Below are 20,082 nucleotides of genomic sequence, written 5' to 3' on the forward strand. Positions count from 1 at the left end.
ATTCGACCTCACAAGAAGCCTATAAAAGGAAGCTCATCGAATTCATTTGGAGCATCATTCTCACACACAAGTTCGAATTCTCTTGTAGCTGGGAAGAAGTGCGAAAATCTCTTGTAGCTGGGAAGAAGTGCGAAGTTGTCTTGTAGCTGGGAAAAAGGTGTGAAGTCTACTGCGGAGAGCCGAAGTGAATGCAAGTTTGGGGAAGTCTAAGGAGAGAAGGAAAATCGAAATTTTGGTGTTTCTCTTTCTCTGTTTTGTGTCTTGGATTGGGAGATCGAAGTCTTCCAAGTTTCACTGTTGCCGGAAGCTGCCAGTTGCCGTAAGTTGCTGCCTAGTTGAAGTTGCTGGAAAGAGGTCGAAATTCTGGGAGGTTGACTTGGTGTGGAGGGAAGGTCTGGTCTTGGTCTAGGGTGAAGAGTCTCAAAGAATACTATTGAAAGGAAGAATTATCTTGACTAGGTTTTCCCCTCGAGGGGGGTTTTGCCCTAGCATGTACCCACATATGGTGTCTATTATTTTATGTGCTGCTGCTTTTGGTAATTGCTTGAAGAACTAAAGAAAGAAGATATAAAGAATTGTAATAATAAGAAACATCACAAGTAATTATCAAAAACAAGAAAATCTTTCTGCCTTTCTAATTTTCTAACAATGTGATGGGCAATTTTTAATTTTTTTCAATTTTTTTTTTGTGCCCTAGGTTCAAATTTAAGTTCAAAGTTTCAAACAAAATGTCTAGGAATTTGGACACTATGTGGAAATATGGTGAACTTGATCCTATACCCGACAATGGGGGGTCAATAGACAATATTTGACTTGCAAGTTGTGTGGCAAGCATATGTCAAGGGGTGTCAATAGATTAAAATTCAATTTGGAGCAAATTTCGGGGCAAAATATAGAACTTTACCAAAATCCAACTCCAAAATAATCCGGAAGGCCATTAAATCATTGATTTATAAAGAGGAGGGAAAAGCCAATAGGGCAACAGTAAAAATCCAACTTGTAAGGGCCTCAGGAGTGGGGGGAAGTGAGAGTGGTTCTTCAACATCACATTCCACACCCACATGACCCAACCCCTCAACTTTCTCATCTTTTTTTGTTCCTAGAACCACACCTAGTGCACAACCTAGCATTAGATCGACACTTAAAAAAAGGAAAAAGTGGAAGCTGACAGGTTGGTCAGTGAGTGTCTTCTATGGAGTGGTGTTCCTTTCAACATTGCCAAGACCAACCCATTCTACCAACCTATGTTTGATGTTATTGTCGTTGTTGGCCCAATACAAAGCCCCTATCTTTACAGATTTGAGAGGGCCTCTTCTTCAAAATGAAAAGGGTGATTGCATTGCTAGATTGGAGGAGTTTAGGGTATCATGGTAACACACTGGATGCACAATCATGTCAGATGGTTGGACTGACTAGAAGGGTAGGACCCTTCTTAACTTCTTGGTTAGTTGTCCGAAGGGGACAATGTTTATGAAATTTGTTGTTGCATCTACAGACATTAAAGATGCATGTTTATTATGTGTGAGTTGTTGGACACCTTCATTCAGGAAGTAGGTCCACAAAATGTTGTCCAAGTCATAATGGACAACACTACAAATTATGTTGCCACCGGGAGGATGCTTATGGAGTGGTATCCTAACTTGTTTTGGACACCTTGTGCTGCTCATTGTCTGACTTGATGTTGGAGGATATAGGTAAGATTCCTTTTGTGAGGGATATTGTTGAATCATTCAAGAGCATAACAAAATTTATATATAATCATGCATCTGTGCTTAGCTTGATGAGAAGATTCACCAACAACAAAGAGTTGGTGTGTCTTGCCATTACACGATTTGCTACTACTTTCAAATCTCTTCAGTCTCTATTGAAGTCTATGCAGGATGTGAAGAGCATGTTTCTTTCACAAGATTGGCATGCTTTAGTCATTAGCCGCAAACCAGAGGGAGAGGGCATATGCAGACTAGTTTCATATGATCAGAGCTTTTGGGCAGGAGTAGAGGAGGTGTGTGCCATTTCAGAACCTTTGGTAAGGGTTATGGAGATAACCCCGCAATGGGCTACTTGTATGAGGCCATGGATAGGGCCAAAGAAGCCATTCGTGCCTATTATGAAGATAAGGGAGACAAGGGGTTAGAGAAACAACAGTTGGTATGGAGAGTGATTGATGAGCGATGGAACAATACCCTCCATCGCCCCATTCATGTTGCAGGTATCTACCTCAACCCCGCATTTTCTTACTCCCGTGGTTTCAGATTTGATGCCAAGGTGATGGATGGATTCCTCACTTGTGTTGAGAGGATGGTGGCATCTAAGCAAGAACGTGAAGAAATTTCTAAAAAAATGGAGATATATAGGATGGCAGGTGACACATTTGGTTTTACCATGGCTATTAAGAATAGGACGACCAAAATGCCAGGTAAGCTTCAATTTGTTTCAATTTTCAAATTTCATAATTCATTTTCTCTTCATAATTTGCTTCAAATTTAGAATTTCAATGTTTTAATTTTTTTTTATGTTTCTCATTTTTCTTATAACTTGTAGATGCTTGGTGGACAAGCTCAGCCAAACATGCAGTTCCTTTAGGTGTGAGCGCAACTGGAGTGTATTTGACAAAATACACAACGAAAAGCACAACAGGTAAAAAAAATTCGAATTGAATTTTTGAATTCATTTTATTATTCTTAATATTTAAATCTTCTAAGTACTAATTTACAATCTATGACCCCAATACAGATTGGAGTCGCAATGTCTCAATGACATGGTCTACGTCTACTACAATCTCCGATTATGGGTGAGACAATTTTAGAAAACTCTTGATGTGGAAGCCATCTCATTGGACAATATTGATACCACTATTGCATGGAGGGTTGACACTGAGAGGCTTGCCATGGACTCGATCCTTTATTGGTTAGATGTGGATTTAGATGCACTAGAGGCAGAGTAGGTAGCAGCTGCAAGGGAGGGAGACCCATAGGTAGAGGAGGAGGAGGAGTAGGGTCAGGAGGATAGGAAGGAGGAGGTGACACCATCTAGGATGGGCAGCAACAAAGGACAGAGGCCACCTTTTTTTTTTGCTTCGAGAGGATGATAAAGTCCATTTGTAGCCCCAAGGGAGGGCCTTCTTCCTCTAGAGGAAAAGGCAAAGCCATTCCCTATTTCTGTAAAAGGGGCAAAGGATCTCAGTGACTGATTACTTCATGACATGTAGATGACTCATGATATACATTTATTATATTTTTTGTTGATATTTTGACTCTTGAGAGTTGGGACCAAGTCAGAACTCAAGATTCAAGACTTGATTCACTATTTTGATATGTGATGTAGCACTAGACTTCTTATACATATTATATATTTGTTTTCTTTTCATGTTTATGTGGCAATGCATTTATTTGATGTTGTGGATACTTTAGATGCAAAAATATAAAATATAAAAAGAATATTTTTGTATTTTTTTAATTTTGCCTTTTTGACGAGTTTTTAAAAAACCTCCCGACTTTAACTTCTTTTTCAATTTCTGGATCCTTGCCAATCTATTCCCGAGGTCTACTTTTTCCACGTTGATATAAAGGCATTCGACCTCCTCCACAAGAACACCACTAGACCATCATGCAAGAAAGACAAGTTCTGGGCATCCAAGTGAAGGACAAGAGGAAGAATAAGGACAAAAGGAAGAAGGATGAAGATCTCTCTCTAGATCACATCTCTCTTTCTCTGTGTCTCAGATTTCGCATGTGTGACCTTTTTCTGGGCAGTTTTTTGAACATGGTGAATTTCTGGGCAGTTTTCTGGGCAGCATATTCTGGCAGGTCAAAATTCTGGGCAAATCTAAGAAGGCCGAAATTTTGAAGGGGAAAAGTTTGACTTCGTTTGACTTGAGGGCTGGAGACCAGGTTTGACCATAGCTTGTTGATCTTGCTTTTGTCATAGTTGACTAGTTGCATTAGATGTATCTCTTATTGAACTGGAGAATTTCTCTAAGAAAAAGGTTGTTGGGTTTTAACTTTTCCCCCAAGTGGGTTTTCCTAGGATAAATCTTTTGTTCTCTTTTGTGCATTGTGATCTCTACTGTCTTTATGGTTTATGGTTGAATTTCTGAAGTGTAATTGCTTAATGATAAACTGGAATTGTTAAAAGAAGATCTATATCATTCGAAGTAATTACCAATAGTTCAGAAATATTGTGCTTGTATCTTTTGCACTTGAAAAATCAACAAAGAGAGCAATGAAAATGGGGCAGATTTGTGCTGAAATGGCAGTTTAATTGGGAAACATTGTCTGGTATGATCGGTGGCATTTTCAGGCATTTCTAGTACTAGTATGTAGGATAGGGGACTGTTTCTTGCAGCATAGTTCTATAAGTTTAACTACTAGATGATTGATGTTATATTTGTACTATATGGTCGATTCTTTAATGATCATCACTAATCCTATAGTTAAACCATTAAATCTATGTTTACATGTTTTCTACAGTTGATTTGACATTCTGCATGTTTTTTTTTAATATATATGCATCAAAATATATTAAAATATTTATGATATAAAAAACTATTTGCTCCTGGAATCTTCTTGAAAACTGTGCTTTTCACCCCCCTCTCCCCACTCCCAGCAGCGTAGCTATATTCTACAATAAAATCAAACTACATAATTATCTAAACCTAGATCTTCTACATTCTTTGCAAGGGTAAGCTCGGTATCTTGATTCAATGCCCTTGAGGTCCAACACCAATGTCCATAAGCTGTGGTGGTGGAAGCAGCTGCCGATAAGTCCATTCATTAAATTGATCAAAATTAGGTTTTAGGGTTGTTGTGGGGTTTTATTTTGTGTTTTTATCTTTTGTTTTTAATATTTTTGGGGAAGGAGATGCACTGGTACAAAACTGGTCAAAGCAGCCAATTTCGACTGGTTTTGTCTTGAGCCAGTAGGTTTTGACTGGTTGTAGCCAGTTCAAACTGGTTCAGGACTAAAACTGGTCATTTCCAGTCTGAGGGGCTGTTCCAGCCTGGAAAGCCCCTAGAAGTGGTTTGACTGGCCAGTTTTGTTCCAGTCCTGATAACATTGGTCTTCCCTTAGCTAGATTAATTGTACTTCATGATAGTGTAAATAAATTTGGTTGTTTAGTTGCTGATGCTTTATGCTGTTCATATGTTGTACATTATACTGTGTTAATACTAATTCAGAGCTCAGTTCTTGCGCAAATTTTCATGGCATTGTCTGTGTAATGTTTGTGTGATATATAAAGTTCACGAATTGCACTATATTTGAACTTGAAGGACTAGATATGGCTAATTGAAATAACCGTAATTCATGTTGAGGTTGTGCTAATTCTGCAAGTATAGTACCGATTCCAGATCACTAGTCAGCTGACAGGTCTTTCCTTGGCATGCAAAACGTGTACTACTACTTATAATGGTGGCTCCTTTAAGCCAAATGCACTGCCAATGCCAACTTTTAAAGTTAACTTACCTGAGCAGGAGGAGCTAAAATAGTCCTTTTTCTAGATCATTAGAGTTCGGTGTTAAGGCTGACCTTTTGACCCTTCTAGAATATACATGACAAGGGGTCTGACATGAGATCTTAGTCCACTAATGTACTTTATATACATATTCTATTATGAGTGTAAGATATGATTTAGTTTCGGAGCATTAAAAAAACATAAACAAAATAGTGGCACATTGACTGTGGATCCTTATATTCTAGCACTAAAGAGATTTGTGAGAATCCAGGAACATTCATGGGTACATTCACGTCTATTCATAGAAAAGGAATCCCCCTAGGTTACTTTGCATTCAAATAATTATTTTCTGTTAGTGAACTTACTTCAATCAAACATGAATTGAAAAGGGTGAACTGGAAATTGATGAAACCAAGGAACGCTTCTTTTATTAAGGAACAGGCACATGATGGGAAGAAGGATTAAGCACATGGATCTGTAGGTGATGGTATCATTTATATTGAAGGAATGATCATGGGGTAATGTAGAAAACATGCCTAAGTGGTGACTCATTTAGAACTTCTAGCTTAAAGATTTATGAAGCAAGGAATGTGCATGTAGAAGTTAGATTTTGTCAAGAGAGAAAACACATCACCAACTAAATTTCGCTGGTTGTGCAAATCTAAAGCACATTGCAAGTTTATGCTTTCAATATCTGACCAGGCTAATGCATACATATGTGAAGACAATCTTGAGGATGTTCCAAATCATGGTTGTCTTTTTATGGTCAATTGATCATTGCCATTCTTTTGTTCCCATATTCTTAGAGGGTAAGAAAGAATTCCCATGGAGAAAGTGCATCTTTCCAACAACAGTATACAGACCCAACCTGACCATACTTATACAATGTTTGAGACCTCTTTTCCCCCTCGTTGTCATTTTGTTGTTTTGTATTTTCAACATATTCAGGTTTAGAGAATAATATCAATTTATAATTTTTTTTGGTTTTATTTGTGTATACAGATAAGGGTCCATTCTCAGTACCTTGGCTATCCCATTCTAGGTGATGAAGTATATGGAGGAACAGCAGGTATGGCATTATCTCGAGTGAGACCAAAAGTGCCATCAAAGTATCATGGAGTCCTTTCTAAACTAATTTCAAACCTCCAGCGACCTTGTCTCCATGCCTTGGCTCTTGGGTAGGTCCAACGACTAGATAAATTTTGGACCTGTCATATGGGTGTTCTTAGTGCTTGGATAGTTAGCAGTTTCTGTGCAGAGTACTGTGGTTATCTATGTTTCTCAATATTATATTTAATTCTGCTCAATGATTACAGATTTGAACACCCTCAAACAGGCAAGGAAATGAAATTTTCATGCGCCCCTCCACCTGATTTTATGGATGTCTTGCTTCAGCTTCGTAACTTTGAAGCGAAATGATGGTAATCACTTTTAATAGATTTATGTTTATGGGCCCATTGTGGGAATCCTGCAATCTGTATCAGCTAATATGGTAGCCACTTTTGGTGTCTTCTACCAGATGTACAAATGCAAGTGAATTTTGAAGATCACTGAAGATCTCTTGAACTAGTGGAAGATTCAACTAAGTGCACAGTATGGCAGCTGGCCCCTTTAGAGTGTATGCTGATGCCTCTATTATTTGTGATTGGAAACAACTTGGAAGATTTGATATTTTGACCCAGTTCCCTCTGCCTCAGTAAACTAGGAAGTCTCTGTTCAATATCAAGGGCATTTCCAATTGTTGGCAGCAAAGGATCCTGTTATTGGAAATGAATTGCAGCACACGAAGTTTTCCAACTCAGACCATAAACACATAAGCTTGCGTCTAGGAGTATGCATGCATGGATACAAGGAGCAAAGTTGAATCTCATTTCCCTATATGTGCTGCTCCAACACTTGTCCACTCAGAACGATGGTGTTTAAGAGAACATTTGATATACCTGAATTACACAGATTCATGTGATTACTGGACATATACTTGTAGCTGTAGGGGGAAGACTATCTGTGCTTTGAATTTTGCATATAGAAATGTACGCTACAGATTCAGTTATTTTGAAACCCTGTGTATTTTTCTTTTGAGAGAAAACGGAAATACACAGGGTTCGCAAAATAACTGAAATGACAAATTGTGAAAGAATCAATGAGATAATGCTACGGATTTACAAGGGATGGTTCAGACCTCTCGTACAAGTGTGAAACAGGTTGAAAAACTCAAGAGCTGAAAATATTGGCACAAGGAAATTTGATCTAAGTTTAACATTATTTACAAATTTTAGCTGAGAAATTACAGCTTGCATTTAGAAATGGTTTAAGATTTTATGGAACCAGGGAGGAAGAACAGAATAAAGATGACGATGAAATTTATAATCGGCATATATTGGCAGCTTGAAAGCTGGCTCTTATATACCGCATATGTTAAATGCTGTTGGAGAAAGCTGACTTATCCTCTAGAGATGTTGAATCTTCATTATTTTACTGGTTTTTGTTGTAACATAGGTTAGGATATTTTAATTGATTTCACCTATATGTTAACAAATTCTCTCGTCGTGCTTAGGTGAATTGCATGTCATAGGAATCTTTAAAAGTTTAAAGTACAGTAGCAAGGTTAAGGCACCTTGAGATATTAAAGGAAACATGGGGATAACAAGTGATTGTAGAGTTTGGTGTAGGTGACTAATCATAACAGGTAATGATAGTTAATGCCTTACTTCTCAAAACAGATTCTGTGATTTTGTTGAAATAACATTTTTTTCTTGTAGCTCATACTTTACTTGATGTCCTTTGGAGTCCCATTGCTCTTATTAGAAGATTTCTGGATATTTTCATCCTTTCTTTCGATTTTCTATTGTCAGCAAATTATACCTCTCGATGTTGTACAAATTTTCCTTCCATCTCTATCTCGGGGGAGTTATTTTTCTTATCTTGATGTTTATTATTGCTGCTGTCTTTATTAGGAGGTACCAAAGTAGTGAGAATAAAACTTGGCCTCTGTGATTAGTCACTTGTCATTTCTTCATATCCATGCCACATTTCCTCATTTAGAGGAGGTATTTTGTACAAATTTTATATGAGGTGCAATGGGTAAAGAAAGTATCACTTATGCCTTTGTTGGCTTTTTAAATGCAAGGTTGAGATGTTCATGTCATGTATAACCAGATCAGCTTTATCAGAAAGGATGTGCAACAGGATGGTGGCTACCCGCTGAAAAGAAAATTAGACTAGATCAAGAAAATTAGAAGAATGAAGTGCAAAATAATCTGGAAAATCTATGTGAATAAGTGGTCCACCTTGCAGATTTAGCCACTCTTCCTGTTTATCAATATATAAACCAAAAAGAGTAGGGGATAAAGGGTAGCCTTGCTTGATTCCAATGTCACTTCTAAGGCTTTCTGAATTGCCTGTTGAAGTTCTAATTTCGACTCAACTCTTCATAGATCCTATGGACAATGACTCTATAATGCAAAGGAATTTCAAGTTCTTCCATTCTACGCCACAACTTATCTCTAGGGACCGTGTCAAATGCCTTTTTGAAGTCAACAAAGCAGCAAAATACTTCTTCTTTGTCCCCCCAAGCCTTTTCAATAATGTGTCTCAGTGTGATACCATGATCCACTGTAGAATGCTTCGGCCTAAAACCTGCTTGCCCTTTTGCCCTCTTTTCTTTTACTTTTGCCCACTTACCGATTCTAATTTCAACCATGCTACCGAAAATCTTTGCAAACAAAGGATTGATCATAATGGTTCTATGCTTAGAAGGATTATTAATGTCTCCACTTTTAAAAAGGGGTATTGCTAGGCTAGTTGTCTAGTCTCTTGGGAATCCTTGCCGAACGATGTTGTTGAATATTTCCTTGATGTGCAGTGCAAGAGCGTTCATTCCCCACTTTAGATATTCTGCTTGAAGTTCAACCAAGTCCTTCGCCTTTCTTGTTTTCAACTTCTTAATTCCAATCTCCACCTCCTGTAATGTGAAAAGCTTTATAGTTTTGTTGATCCTGGGGGAGGCTCAACATCTGATTCTTTCTCATAGAGTTTCTTTCTCAATCTCTGATTCTTTCTCATAGAGTTTCTTTCTCAACCTTTGATATTATTTTCAGTTTGCTTCTTACTTGGTTGAAGTTCCTGCCAAAAAAGCTTTGGATTATTCTTGCCTATAGATATATTAATTCTTCTCGCCCTGTTTGCGTGAACTCATATGTTTTCCTTTTTAAAATCAGCTTATATAATTTTACATTCATCTTCTCCTTGCCTATTTTTTTCAAGGTTCTCCTTGCCGTTTTGAATTCTTCATCAAAGCAATCATTTACAGGAAAACAATTTGATTTTGATTTCCTATTTTTTGCTCTTTTGCCCTTCTCAAATGCACCTTGAATTATATTTGCTAACTCATGACTGTTAAGGCTTCGGGAACCAATTTTCTCCTTCTGAATTATCTTTCTAGCATTGTCTTGAAGATAGTACAATTTTTTTGTGTTAGAAGAATTTTGCCCCTTGATAGTGATTGTCGAGAACATTGGGTTTTCCTCCTATGTTGCTTTTCTTCTAACCATGATAGGTTTATATAAATTGGGTTTATTAATTTGGCACTCACTGACAAATTCCAATCATTGCACTAGATTCCTCTTTTCGAGAAGGCCAAAAATGACCTTTGAAGCACTGAATTTGGATAAGGGAAAGTGTATTTTTGAAGTCAAACCCACAGGTACACAAATTGTCAAGGTCGGCCTAAGGACAAATTGCCCCTTCTCCAACGCATATAAATACAAGTGACCTCAAGCTCATTTGGACATCACATCACATCAATTCATCTTCTCTCTCTCAATCTGATTGGTTTGTACAGGTTTGACACAACTCTCTCTCTCCACACATGCGAAGGTTTCTTGGCATCTTTAACTTCTGCATTGACTTTCTTAAGCACTGACTTTGACCAACTGTGGAGGACGAATTTGTGGGTTGTTGACCGAACCCTTGGAGGAAAAAATGACCGTTGACTTTGACTGGTTAGGGAAAATGTTGACTAATGTTGACTTGGACAAAATTGCAAATTTATAATAGTTGACCAGATTTGACTATTTCATCTTTGCCACATTGGTTTTTGGTTGGTTGAATTGGTGGTCAAGTCAAGGCTTTGACCTTGACTCTTATTATTGGATTTGACTCATTGTACTCTCTGCTAAATATTTGAAGACAATCTAATAAAAGAAGAATTTCAAAGGGTGTTCTTCCCTTTGTGGGGTTTTTCCTTGGTCCTTGACCAAATCGATGTCTCTTGTTGATGTTCTTGATTGTCTCCTATTGTCATTGCATTTACTGTTCTATCTTCAATTATTGTTGATTATTGGAAGAATTAATTGTTACTGAAAAGATTGCTTAATGAAGGATTGAATTGGGCTAAAGTAATTGACATAGCATAGAGAAATGGAAAATTAACAGGGTTATTGTCTGATTTTAAGTCCCAAATATGCTCTCCAATCTTAACTTTGTCTATCTTTTCTATTAAGCTTTGTGAACAAATCACATAGTCAACGACACTTGCCCCATTGTCTGCGTTGCAAGTGAAGTTTTTAGACCTTTTCCATCTATCTAGACCACTGCAAATAATTAAGTTGAAAGCACCACACATCGTAAACGACTCCTCTCCAAATGATTGCTTTGTCATCTTTTGAACATCTCAACCATTGGGGAGTCTCCTCTTAAGTGAGCCAAATAGGATTCTGATCCTCTTTGCAACAAAGAATACTAGCTTGTTGATTTGTTGTTCTAGCATTGAAATCTCCCACTAAAAGAATTTCTTCCTACTACGAATACACGACAATGCCTTGCTTTAAAGCTGCATATGGATCCTTGCTGTCTAGCACCTTATTTTTGTAAGTTTTTTAGACTTGAGGGGAAAAATAACACGCTGCAATTCTTATGTGATTCTCATTCTCTGATATTTTGAACCATAAACACTGTTTATTTGTCTCTTATTTCACTAACTAAATGTGACGACCTTTTTCTTTCACTAAAACTAGTATTGCCCCATACACTTGCCATTTTCTGTTGCCTTGTTCCAAACTTTTAACTTCAAATAACCGTTAAACATAGGAGTTTTGCAACCATCATGTTCACGAGTTTCCATGACGTTGGCTTGTGGGGCCCTGACCCAAGTTCAGAAGAGTTATTAGCCAAACAAATCTCGTACTACCAGCGCTTTCGGCAACAGCGCGTGGAGCGTGGACTAAAGTCTCACCCGAGGTAGTAGGGGAGGGTGCTATAACCAAGTTTCCACACCCTTGGGATGTCTTGATGTCCCCTGGAGGGGTCATGAACTGTTCTGCGGCCTCGCGCCACTCTGTACTGTTGTCGGGTTTCTGCGTAGATCCGCACAGATGGGCGTTCTTATTAACGGATTTATTATAGATTTACTCTACTTCTTACGGTCTTTAAGCAAACATTTAACAATATTACCCAGTGCGCATCATTATCATTCATAAAGACAGGCTTAAACTCATATAACAGACATATAAACCAGAATATAACCAGATCCGCAATAACTCAGAATCAACACAATGTCTCAGAACCAACTTATCTTTATTAATATCCTCGTTCCAGTACAATCTTCATTCTGCCCTGCGCACACAGCGGCAGGGGTCCACGCACATAGCTGTGGACTCTCTCAGGCCTCCGCGCATCGCTGCAGAGCCTCTATCTAACCCCTAACACCCTTGACTCGAACTCACAGACGCAGAGCAACTATTTCTTTCACAAACCCATAACACATCAGATCCTCTCAAAAAGCTACTTCTACCCTTAGAGCCTCGCTCTATTTATACATTCCCATGGTTTGCGGACCATGGGCAGGCTGACTCACTTCCTATTATTTTATATTATTTTTGGGCTGACAACCCTTTGACTTTATCTTTTACATTTCGCGCTCCGCGCACTTCGCAGAACTTTTACAATATCATTACCCTAAATTACAGGCTCTAAGCCCCGAAACCATTACGCGGGGCCTCCGCTACCCAACAGGCCCCCAACACAATCATTGTGACTTGTCCCGAGTCACTTGTCGGTACGACGATACGCGTTGCCAAGGCTTTGCAGTCCACCATCCCTGTGAGTGACGCACTTTGTTCCACTGCTCCCTTTTTGTCTCCTGCAACTCTTCTTCAAGCTTCTGCTCCATTGCCTCTACTAATTCGTGCAACCGATGATGCTCATTCTGCTCTGCTCGGTTAACACAGAGCACCCCCTTATAGGATTTTAGCTCAAGCTGGGGTGCCGCATATGGGAACTCTTCGTGCCAACGCAGCAAGTTTCCAATTTCTGGTCTACTATATGCACTGTCTGCTGCAACTTGTGTTGCAATTTTGCAAGAAAATTGTTGCTGTCCGCGAGATCCCAATCTTCAAGGTGCATTAGAGATGAACTGTTAACTGTAATTCCATCATTTGTCTCCATATTCACAGTCTTTCCCTTATCTTTTATGGGTCGCCGGCCAGCCCATGGGTTAGGCAGCGGCATCCAGACTAGTTCTGCTTCGTGTCTAAGAATTTCCGGTACATCCCCTACCATTGGTGTTGAACTCTGCGCGATGCCCGCAGCCATCAACACCATACTATCCAGAAAGTCCTGCATCTCCATTGGCCATATTACAACCCCCAGGCTTACTCCTTTAGCATCAATGATGAACAGTTCCATACCGGTGGAAAGGCACAATAGCTTACTTCTCTCAAAACCACAGATCATTCGGCTGATGCCCCCCTGTGATTTATAAGCATTTTGAAATTCAAATTCAGCGGTTCCCTCCTTTTCTGGCGCCGTAACGTTAAGCCTGCGACAGATCGTTCTGGATCTGGCTCGTACCTCGTCTCTTAATTGCCCGCCACCCACTCCTTTTCACCATAACTCAGACATCTTGTCATGAATAGTGACAGCAACGGTCACCTTTCAGCTTGTCCACGCAGTGGCGCAGCTCCTTCCGCGCAACCGCAATCCTTGTGACATATCAATTCTACGCGCACCCTTGTTGTCGCGCAGCTCCCCCCAGACTGCTTTATCGTCCCGCGCTCTCTTTCAACTGGTTGGAGCGGTGAGACTGTCCTTCGGTCGGTTAGTCAGGCCATCGGCCCACCCGTGTAGAGCTTCAAGCGACTGCCATTTACTCTGCCTGGGAAAGGCTCTCCATTCAGCTTGGCAAGCTGGACCGCGCCTCCATTGGTGACTTCTTTGACTACATAGGGTCCCAACCAATGCATTCAGAGCTTTCCAGGGAATTTCTCGAACTTGTTGTCGTATAGTAAGACTAGATCATTTTCTTTGAACGTGTGCATCTTGATATGGCAATCATGCCAAGCTTTTTCCCGCTGCTTTTGTACCTGCTGGTGGAATCCTACCAGAAACCGTTCCTCCTCAAGTTCTTCCAGTTACGCGATCCTCTCTTCCAAAGCCCCACGGTCTGCCATGCCTGTCATTGCTGCTATTTGCAAACTAGGTACAATGTATTCCATTGGCATGACGACTTCCTTGCCATAGACTAACTGGAAAGGTGTCTGGCCTGTCAACTTCTTGCACGTTGTTCGGTATGCCCATAGCACAGCAGGTATGCACAAATCCCAATCGTTTTGTTGCGCATTACATACCTTTGTCAACTCAGTCTCCAAAATCTTGTTAAAAGCTTCAACGGTCCCATTTGCTTGCAGATGGTACGACGTACTCTGTTGATGATATATTTGGAACTCCTCAGTGAGCGCGCTGCTAGTCTCATTTAGGTAGTGTGTCTCGCGGTCGCTCATCAGAATTTTTGGACATCCAACCCGTGTTAACACATTCTCGAACAAAAATTTTGCAGCTGTAGCAGCCGTGCAGTCCTTAACCAACTGTGCTTCCGCCCATCAGGTCAAGAATTCTATCGCGGTGATGATATAGCGCGCATCCGTCTTTCCTTGAGGTGTGATAGGCCCCACAAAATCAATCACCCATTTTTCGAACGGTTGCAGCGTCATCTATGGCTTGAGCGACATTTCATCCCTCCGTGATGGTTTCCCAGTCCGTTGACATATGTCACAGGCCCGACAGTACGCTTTTGAGTCTTGATGTAGAGTTGGCCACCATAGTCTAGCGCGGAGAATCTTTTGTGTTGTGGTGCGTCCCGCATAATGTCCTCCTGCAACCCCCCATGCACTTCGACAAGGATCTGTCCTCGCTCAAATTCTGGTACATATTTGCATAATATTTCATCATTGCCCATTTTATAGAGGTTCTTTGCAATAATAGTAAAGTCTGCTGCACGTATCACCAGTTCTTTCTTCTGCTGAACAGAATACCCCTGCGGCGCGGTTCCTGTGGTTAAGAAGTGGATTATATCCACAAAGTGGCCATCCGCTATGCGCACTGCATAGAGTTGTGCATCAGGTAGTCCCTCCTCTAAGTTTGTGGGCTCTTCACTGTTCTCAATTCAGGACAGGTGATCTGGTCCCGCATTTAGATGGCCCGGCTTTACGATGACTTCAAAATCATATTCCTGAAACAATAACAACCATCTACAAATGCACCCCCCCAACATAGGCTTATTCACTAAGTATTTTAACGCGGAATGATCAGTATACATCTTAAAGTGTCCCCCGAGGAGATAGTGGCGGTATTTTTGGAGTGCGTATACCATCGCCAACCCCTCACGCTCAGTAGTGGAGTAGTTTTTTTCAGCTTTGGACAATCGTCGACTTGTGAGCGCAATCGGGTGATCAATTCCTTCTGCTCCTTCCTGTGTGAGTACCGCGCCCAGCGCGATACATGACGCATCAACATGCACATGAAATTCGATGTCCCATTTTGGAAAGACCAAAATGGGAGTTGATGCCATCTTTTCCTTGAGAGTTTCCAAACTTTTGTTACATTCCTCATTCTAGCAATAAGTAGTGTCCTTTTTCAACAACTGTTCCATCAATGTCGTGATCTGTGCATAGCTCTTTATGAACTTTCGATAGTAACCAGTGTGTCCCAGCGTGGTGCGCAACTGTTTGACACTTCGCGATGCTTGCAGATTGAGTATGACAACAATCTTCGTCGGGTCTACCATCAGGCCTTGCTTGCAGACCACATGGCTGAGCAAGTTCTTGAAGGGGACGAGGAAAGTACACTTCTTTAGATTTAGCGCAATCTGGTGTCGTCAGCAAGTATCCAGCATTAACCATAAGCTCGCGATATGTTTCTTGACTAGCCCAAATATGGTCCAATCATCAAGATATACCTCCAAAAACTTATGTATAAATTCCTTGAATGCAGCTACCACGACGCGCGAGAATATTGTCGGCGCATTCTTCAGTCCAAAGGGCATCACAGTGTACTAAAAACAACCCCATTCGATGGCGAAAGTTGTTTTACTCCTGTCCTCCGGCACGATCTTGATCTGGTGGTACCCTAAGAAACCGTCCATGAAGGAGTAGGCTTCCTGTCCACCCACATTTTCTAGTACTTCATCTGTAAATGGCGTCGGGAATGGATCATTAACACATGCATCGTTGAGCTTCCTGAGATCCATGCAAATGCGAATTTCACCCTTTTGTTTTTTCTCCTGTACAACCATAGGGCTTACCCAGTCGGATTCCTCCACTAGTTCAATTATTCCTGCTGCCAGCATTTTGTCCAACTCCTTGCGAACCTTTGCTTTATATTTTGGATTCAACCGATAAGGCCGATGCTTTACTGGTTTCGCATCTGGCTTCAGAGTAATCTTCATCATTCCTAGGTCGCCGAGGATCCCTTTTAACTCCGTGATTTTGGTTGGGAATAAATCTTGATATTCTTGAAGTAACTCGACGACCTTTTCCATCGTGGCATCATCCCAATAATCCCCAAGCGTAGCCTACTTTGGCTCCTCCTCCATACCAATGTTCACCTGTTTCGTTTTCAGCAGCACAGTGATGTCTGGGTCCTCGATCACTGGTCCGCAAACCTCGCGACTCCCCTCTGTTTTTGGAATATTGATGTTTTTGGGGTCGTCCTCATCATCTTCTACCTGTACATTGTAACACTCTAGGGCCTGGCTCAACTGGTGCGTCCAGTCTAGCTGCACTATCTCTTCTGGTTCCAATGGTACTTTGAAAATGGTGGCCTTCACAACTTGCAACGCATCGTCAACAGTATCCATCCATTGGTCCTAAAATAAGAAAGTTAATAAAAACCCTTCGTGCAAGATATCCCATTTGCAAAGTTAATAAAAACCCTTTGTGCAAGATATCCCATTTGCTTGTCCCATGTCGGAGCTCTGTTTTAGTATACCAGTTCCTTGGGATGACATCCAAGGTATGATAAAACAAGTGTACCCACTTTGGCTGGGGTTCTTCTCCATAGGCCTGGGTCCATCTGGTGAGGTGCATGCGGGGGTCATCACGTCCATCGTATATCTCAGTTATTCGTAGTTCCGACTTCCCAAACCTTATCTGCATCATCCGCCTGCAGCTGCGCCAATCTTCAAAGGTTCTTTCATGTGTTCCCCACCAATGCACTAGCGTCGCACGCAACGCCCTTTTGAATGAATCAAACTGCTGGTGCTCGGGTATTGCACTCTCAAACTTGGTTAGGAATTCGTCCATCACTGTAAGCCCATCATACATCGACAGCTCTCGATCCTGAACTTTTACGCAATACAGCGACCTAGTCATCATGTTGCAGTTTAACATTGTTACTCTGTTCAACCGATTATGCCATCGTTCGTTTTCTTCATCTGAATCTGCAATGCAAGACTTTACACACTCCCATGATATTCTTCCTTCTGCAGTTGGGTTGACCCAATCTTGATTGTGTGTAGTGATCTTGTAGATACAGTCCAGTTCATCATCACTTCCTTTGTCGCATACGGGTTCAGTGTAGTGCGCCCCTTCAGCCTGGTCTAGCGGAATGACTACGCGGAGGGACTTTTCCTCAAATATCATCTTCCACTTCTCTAAATTAATGACCCGTTCATATCTGTGGCCCAGTCTATCCCTAACAACGCGGGGTAAGGGCTACTGTCATCCACGATTTCTATTACCTCAAAGTTCGTTTGTGTGCTCATGCTTTCTATATCTACTGTGATTCCTTGCAGTCTCCCCATGGGCAAGATCTTATGTTGGTTCACCATCTGCAATTGAATAGGAGACCATTGCAATGTGAGACTGCCCATGTGTTCCCAAGTCTGTTTAGGTGGCACGTTTGCATTCGAGCCTAAGTCCAAGATGATTTGATCCATCTTATAGTCGTCGATCTGCGCCATTAATCACATTTCCTGTCTAGTGCACAAAGCATGTTTTTGTTGAAATTTGGTATCAGATGACAGATGGTTCCCTTAGGCTTTGATCTTTGGCCTAGGGAAAAGTGTTCAAAAGAATTTATTTTTTCTCCTAAAGTGACTTTATAATTTTATAAAGTTAAATCTAATTTAAAAGTGACTTTAAGTGATAAAGTTACTAAGTCTAATTTTAAAGTGACTTTTATAAAGTCAATGAAAAATTAGAAAGGAAAAGTGACTTTGGAAATAAATGACTAAGTGGGTCTTTATTAAAGTGGGGTGAATTAAAAAATAAAAAGTGAGATTTAAATGAGCATTTAATCTCAGCCTTAGATCTCAATCTATTTCAGCCATTGGATTTAGGATCACCCAAAAGTCACTTGGGGTTAGATTAAAGGAGGAAAAGGTCATTCATTCTTTCATGCGCAGATTGAGAGAAGGAGAGCAAGAGAGCAAGGGAGATTTCTGGACAGTGAGTTGCGGAGTTTCAGCAGCGGAGTTTCAGCAAAGCGGAGTTTTGGCAGCTGAGTTTCAGCAGGGCGGAGTTTCAGCAAGTCTGTACAACAGAGTTTCAGCAGGGCGGAGTTTCAGCAAGGCGGAGTTTCAGCAAGGCTGAGTTTCAGCAAGGCTGAGATAAGTTGTAAAAGTTTGCTTGCTGATTTTTGCTGAATATTTCTCTTACTGTAAAAAGGCATTTTCCAGAAATAAAGAAGAGCTCTCAAACTGGTTTTCCCCAAGAGTTGTAGAGGGTTTTTCCAGGGTCACATCGACCAAAAATCTCAGTGTTTAAATGTGTTTTAATGGCTGTTTATTACTGCTGATTTTTATTTCTGCAATTTCCAGCATTTTGTAAAATTTCCAGAATTTGTGTTTTCAGCAAATTTATTTTTTCCAGCTTGTTAAATGTATGGTTATGGGAAAGGGCATTTAACTATATGGGAGAAATAAGGAGAAACTGAAAACCGGGGTGGGAAATGAGAAATTTCTACATGGTATCAGAGCTTGAGTGCTGAAGGACAGTTTGGGACAGCAAAATGAAAAATTACAGCTGCTGATTTTTCACTCAGAAAATTCCAGCAAGCTGATTTTTTTCATAAACAACAGTTTTATCTTTACTACAGCAGTGCTATTTTTCAGTTTTAGGACAGTAGGATGTTATTGGGATTGAGGGTGGAGGATAGGCTGGATGGACATACAAATTACAGTGTTTGGAAGGAGAGAATGCAGAGTATCTTTGAGGAGGCAGAAGTCTGAGATATCATGGTGCATACCACACAGAGCCCTGTTGTTGTGCCTACTGATGCTACTCAGTTGACAGCTTATAATAAAAAGAACAACAAGGGTAAGAGGCTGATTCTAGACGGAATCAAAGACCATTGCATTCCTCATGTGAAAGGAAAGAGCAATGCCCATGAGATGTGGACAGCATTGTCCAATCTCTACCAGAGTACCAATGAGAACCAGAAGATGGTCCTGAAGGAGAAGTTGAAGAACATTAAGATGGGTAATGATAGTGTTGCTGGATATCTCACAAAGATTACTAATGTGAGAGATGAGTTGGCAGCGATTGGAGAGGCCATTCCACCCACTGAGTTGGGCGGATTGCAGTGAATGGCCTCCCCCGTTCATGGTTGAACTTTGCTGATGGGGTTTGTGCACGTGAGACCCTTCCCACATGGGAGAGGTTTTGGGATGATTGCATTCAGACAGAGATCAGGAAAGGTCAGCTTGGGGCAGCCAACCCAGTTGAGCAGGATGAGGATGTAGCACTGGTGGCAGGAAGCAAGAAAGGCAAAGGGAAGAAGCAGGCTTCCACAAGCAGTGGTGGGAGCAAAGGCAAAGGTAAAGGTAAACAGGGGAACACACAGAAGGACTATTCCAAGGTGAAGTGTTGGAATTGTCAAAAGATGGGACACTATGCAGTTGTGTGTCTGGAGAAGAAGAAGAAAAAGGGGAAAAACTAGGACGTGGCAGCTTCAGTAGAGATTGAGGACTTTGTAGGTCGTTTTGACCGGGAGTTTACGTTCACTACGTGTGAGTCCTCTAATGCAGGATCACCTGCCACACAGGTTCAGAGGGAGCATGCTTTTCCCTCGATTAGCGGAGCATCTTCAGGTATCTGGTATGTGGACAGTGGGGCTTCACGTCACATGACAGGAGTCCGTGAGTACTTCTCAGAGCTTTCAGAGAGTGGCACTGATATAGAGGTAGTACTCGATGATGACAGAGTTGTTAGAGCAGTCGGGGTGGGGACACTGACATTTCAGAGGGAGTCCAAACCTCCCTTGAAAGTGTCAGATGTTCTTTATGTTTTAGGGATGAGGAAGAACCTCATATCCATCTCAGCTTTGGAGGACAGAGGATATGAGGTACTGTTCAG

The 20,082-nt window shown here is 40.9% G+C and overlaps 1 protein-coding gene across 2 annotated transcripts in view; it reads left to right on the top strand.

The window, feature by feature from the left end:
• The window catches only part of LOC149249279 (Pseudouridine synthase family protein), a 375,151-nt gene extending 367,224 nt beyond the window's left edge, over positions 1 to 7,927 (top strand). Inside the window, exons 6-8 of one of the 2 annotated variants that reach the window (XM_089458664.1) lie at positions 6,455 to 6,630; positions 6,769 to 6,873; positions 6,972 to 7,927. In XM_089458664.1, the coding sequence (XP_089314790.1) occupies positions 6,455 to 6,630; positions 6,769 to 6,871 (279 nt within the window). In that variant the 3' untranslated portion in view covers positions 6,872 to 6,873; positions 6,972 to 7,927. Of the gene's footprint in view, positions 1 to 2,541; positions 2,638 to 2,733; positions 6,631 to 6,768; positions 6,874 to 6,971 lie in introns of those variants that run through there. The other variant, XR_016266746.1, reaches the window with a different exon arrangement.
• The last annotated feature ends 12,155 nt before the right edge of the window (positions 7,928 to 20,082 follow it).

Source organism: Pinus tabuliformis, chromosome 7 (assembly GCF_031772625.1).
Source record: "Pinus tabuliformis cultivar Carrire ecotype Pingquan chromosome 7, CPIR1, whole genome shotgun sequence".
NCBI lineage: Eukaryota > Viridiplantae > Streptophyta > Pinopsida > Pinales > Pinaceae > Pinus > Pinus tabuliformis.